At 38.6% G+C, this 4143-nt stretch overlaps 1 protein-coding gene across 1 annotated transcript; it reads right to left on the reverse strand.

The window, feature by feature from the left end:
• Positions 1 to 3434, reverse strand: LOC113534639 (extracellular calcium-sensing receptor-like). Its single transcript, XM_026927564.2, has 6 exons — positions 3163 to 3434; positions 2739 to 3030; positions 1798 to 2589; positions 1417 to 1644; positions 1121 to 1244; positions 1 to 908 (listed from the first exon to the last, which is right to left on the reverse strand). Exons 1-6 carry the CDS (start codon positions 3375 to 3377, stop codon positions 1 to 3), a joined length of 2559 nt encoding a protein of 852 aa, XP_026783365.1. The 5' UTR covers positions 3378 to 3434.
• Positions 3435 to 4143: the final 709 nt, after the last annotated feature.

Here is a 4143-nt window from a genome sequence, read left to right on the forward strand (position 1 = left end):
TCATTTAATAGATACCTTCCCCATTATTTGTTTTTTGGTGTTCTTCTCTGGTTGCAGTATGATTATGTAACACTTTGGTAGAAATATACAAAACAGCAAACCAAAGCTTGATGCTAAAATTGCAAATATTTCCACAGCTACAGTGAATTTTCCAGGAGAGCTAACATAAGCTGGAATAAAAGTGATCCAAACTGCACAGAACATTAGCATACTGAATGTAATGAATTTAGCCTCATTAAAATTATCAGGCAATTTTCGAGCGAGGAAAGCCAAAACAAAACATAAAAGAGCCAGAAGGCCTATATAACCAAGCACAGCCCAGAATCCTAAATTTGAGCCCAAATGACATTCTAGAATTATCTTTTCCTTGTAGTGCTTTAGATTTTTGAAGGGGAAAGGAGGAGATATTGATAACCAAAGCACACAAATAAGGAACTGTATGAGAGTGAAGACAAGAACACTGAGTCTCTGTTGTGGAGGCCCAAACCATTTCATAACATTACTGCCTGGAATTGTAGCCCTGAACGCCATTAGCACCACTATTGTCTTTCCCAGAACACAGGAAATGCAGAGGACAAAAGTGATCCCAAACACTGTGTGGCGCAGCATACAGGACCACTCAGAGGGCCGGCCAATGAAAGTAAGTGAACAAAGGAAACACAGAGTCAGCGAGAAGAGCAGTAGGAAGCTGAGTTCAGAGTTGTTTGCTTTGACTATTGGGGTATTTTTATATCTATAGAATATGATTGCTATTACCAATGTCATTAAAGCACCGATAATGGACACTGCCGTTAGCAAAATTCCCATAGTTTCTTCATAGGACAGATATTCAATTTCCTTCTTTACACATTGATCTCTGTCTGCATTTGACCAGTAATCTTGCTGGCATTGTTCACATTTAATAGAATCTGTCACACACACACACACACACACACAGAGAGAGAGAGAGAGTAAATAACAAAAAGTAAATAAAAGTCAGAAATACATAATACTAAAAAGAGTCTACTGTGTTTCTGTTACGTGCATCATTTCAATATATTGCTATATATTTAGATAAAATATTTTTAAAAGTTACTATTATATGTTACTCTTTGATTTTAGTTTTAAGGCATTTTTCTACCTGTGATATTACTTATCTCTCCAGCAGCACATGGTATGCAGTCAAAACAGCAGATAGGCTTTCCTTTCCGTACAGCCTTCCTTGTGCCAGGGAGGCAACTCTCACTGCATACAGATTTTGGCATCTATGACCAAGGCAAATGTTTAATTTCATTAAACATCTTTCTATTAAATACTGTTTAAGTATTAAAAATATATAAACCATGGGCACAAAAGTTATGACTGAACTGAGTACTTGAAGTACACAATGTAAGAACACCCTATCAATGCAAGTCACATATTTCCTCAAATACTCACTTGATTTTTATTTTGTGCCCAGACAATGGAGGCCATGTTTACTGCTAGTCGATCCTGAGCAGCAACAGAGGAGTCATAAAGTCCAACTGTGACAAACTCATATTGATTTTCTTTATTTTTTTGCCAATTTATTATTTCATATTTTGCCGGAGGATCACCATTTTTATCAAAATAAACCTCTTCACCTTCCTTGGTTTTGAAACGCACCTTTTTGAGGTGTTCTAGAAACTGATTGGGGGGGATTGAATTTAATTCAGTTTTGGAAAAAGATGCATTTGAAAATACAAATTTTGCCTACTATTATGATAACAAGTGTAGCACAATCAAAGCACTATAACCTAAGTGCAAAAAAAATCTGCTTTGAAAATATTGTTAACTCACTGTGAAAGGATCAGGCTGCATCTTTGTAAGACATGTTTGTTTGCAGCCAAGAAGTTCATGTAGTGTATGGGCAATGGCATATACTCCTTTATACACATTACTGAAAATAGGCATCATAGACATGTCAGTGAAGGTGTTTTCGATGTCAGACAGTTTCTCTTCACCTGTGCACACTGGTATGTCCTTTGAATTATTCTGCATACCATATTTACAAGTAAACATAGATTCCCAGAATTTCATAAAAATTGCACTGCCTGCAGATTTCAGTGGTTTTATATCCAGAATAAAGTCCTTCAAACCTGTTACTGTTGTTTTGGGAATTGCTAGCCCAATAGCTCCTTGCAGAATATTGTACTTGTCCAATGTGACTGCAACTGGATCAGCAATCCATCCCTCAGTTCCTACCCACTGGTATCCAGTGATGTTGTGTTCAGAAAATACATGAAGCAAAATCTCCAGGTCCCAGGGAGTGACAAATCCCACTATCACTCGAGAAGTGGAGCTTTTAATTTGCTCAACAATCCTCAACACTTTTTCTTGTGAGTAGGTTCTGAAAAATGGAAGGGAGTATTCTAAACATATGCCTAGTTGTTCTGCAATTTTTGTAAATGCAGCCATCCCACTGTTACCATAATCATCATCTCTTCTTATTGCTCCCACCCAGGTCCATCCAAAGTGTTTGACCATCTCTGCAAGTGCTATGGTCTGGTAGTAATCACTGGGAATGGTGCGCAGAAATGAAGGATATTTCCTTTTATCACTCAGACACTCACAGGTGGAATAATAACTGATCTAAAATTAGATTCGCATCAGGCAAAACAGTCAGTCTGTATTTTTCCTACTGTCACATAACATTATTAGCTATAAATAAGTTATAAAATACCATTCTGTCATCTTACATTTAATGTTAAAAATGTCATATTATTAAAAAAAAACCCTACCAAAGGCATGCTGAAAGGCCCAATACTCTTTGCTATGGCCATGGACACAGATGAGTATGTCTCTCCTATTATGGCTTGCACCTGGGCTGGCTTTGTGCAGATCTGGTCTGAGACTGAGTTCTCATTTCCATTCACAAGTGTCATTGCTACTTTCACCCCCAGTGCTGCAGAACCACAGGTATCATAGATTTTGTAGCCCAGTGAGACTCCAGGCAGTAGAGATGAACTGTTGTTGATCTCCTCTATTGCAAAGATCAGGGTCTGTGAATACTGCAGGGCTCTAAATTCCAGACTTGTTAGAAATAGAAATGCAGACAGAAATACAGATACTATATTCAGTATATGATATCATAGGTGTTGGTATTATTGGCAATTGTTGGTAATAATTTATTGTATTATTCCACTTAATGTTTATGTTGCTTACCTCATGCAATTCATTGCAGGTGGCATGACCGAATAGGATGAGTCTGTGATTTCCCATTTACTATGGAAAGGGAAAATTCCTCCAACAATGATATCACCATGCTTCCATAGCTGGGGGTATGCAGGCTCTCCACGCACGCTACAGGTATCTTCTTGGGCCCTGGAAGAATTGATGATGGCCATTACTATATGCAAGAGTGTAAAGATTGACTCCATCTAGTTATCCCACTCTAGTACCTCTACAGAAGAGATATTGAGGGAGATAATGAATGTGTCCTTGAATGTGTGCTGATCTGCTCACTGAACAGAAATAATCTATGGTATTTATAAAGAAGGAAATGTAAATTCTCTATGCTAAACATATATGTAAACACAGCCAAAGGAGGTGTGACATGTTTATAATCAGAATGAAGTGGGACATGATGTCATTTAGCCTGTTTTTCCTCTGGGTTATACTTTATTATATTGGGGGTTTCCTGTGGTTTGTTTTTTTTTTCTTTCAAGTATTGTTTACATTTTTTTATTGGTCTAGCGGTTAAGGATCCCGCGCTCTCACCACCGTGGCCCAGGTTAGATTCCTGGTCAGGGAACCAACCCAGCCACTGGGAGTGTACACTCAGTACTGGTCCCAAGCCCGGATAAAATGAGAGGGTTGCGTCAGGAAGGGCATCCTGTGTAAAACCAGTGACAAATCAAACATGCGGACCAATCATCCGCTGTGGCAACCCCTAACGGGAGCAGCCAAAAGAACAACAGCAACAACGTATAGGCAGGTTAAGGAGACCTGATACTGAATTTGAGGCAGACTGGCCAGGGACTTGTTCACCTCAGTGTCTCTGTAGCTATTGTTGTACCTTGGTTGACTTTGAAGTTACTGAGGGACACAGGAGACACAGCTGTGTTGAGTGGAAGTGCAATCCTTTTCTTTATTTCATTTGTATTTGGATTGCTCTTCTCATGCATCACAAAGTAATTCTTTCAG

Source organism: Pangasianodon hypophthalmus, chromosome 6, assembly GCF_027358585.1.
Source record: "Pangasianodon hypophthalmus isolate fPanHyp1 chromosome 6, fPanHyp1.pri, whole genome shotgun sequence".
Lineage (NCBI taxonomy): Eukaryota > Metazoa > Chordata > Actinopteri > Siluriformes > Pangasiidae > Pangasianodon > Pangasianodon hypophthalmus.

Coding starts and splice junctions, on each gene's coding strand:
- LOC113534639 (XM_026927564.2), bottom strand. CDS start 3,377: ATGGAGTCAATCTTTACACTCTTGCATATAGTAATGGCCATCATCAAT. Junction 3,031..3,162: donor CCTGCAATGAATTGCATGAG/GTAAGCAACATA, acceptor ATTTCTAACAAG/TCTGGAATTTAGAGCCCTGC. Junction 2,590..2,738: donor GGCCTTTCAGCATGCCTTTG/GTAGGGTTTTTT, acceptor ATCTAATTTTAG/ATCAGTTATTATTCCACCTG.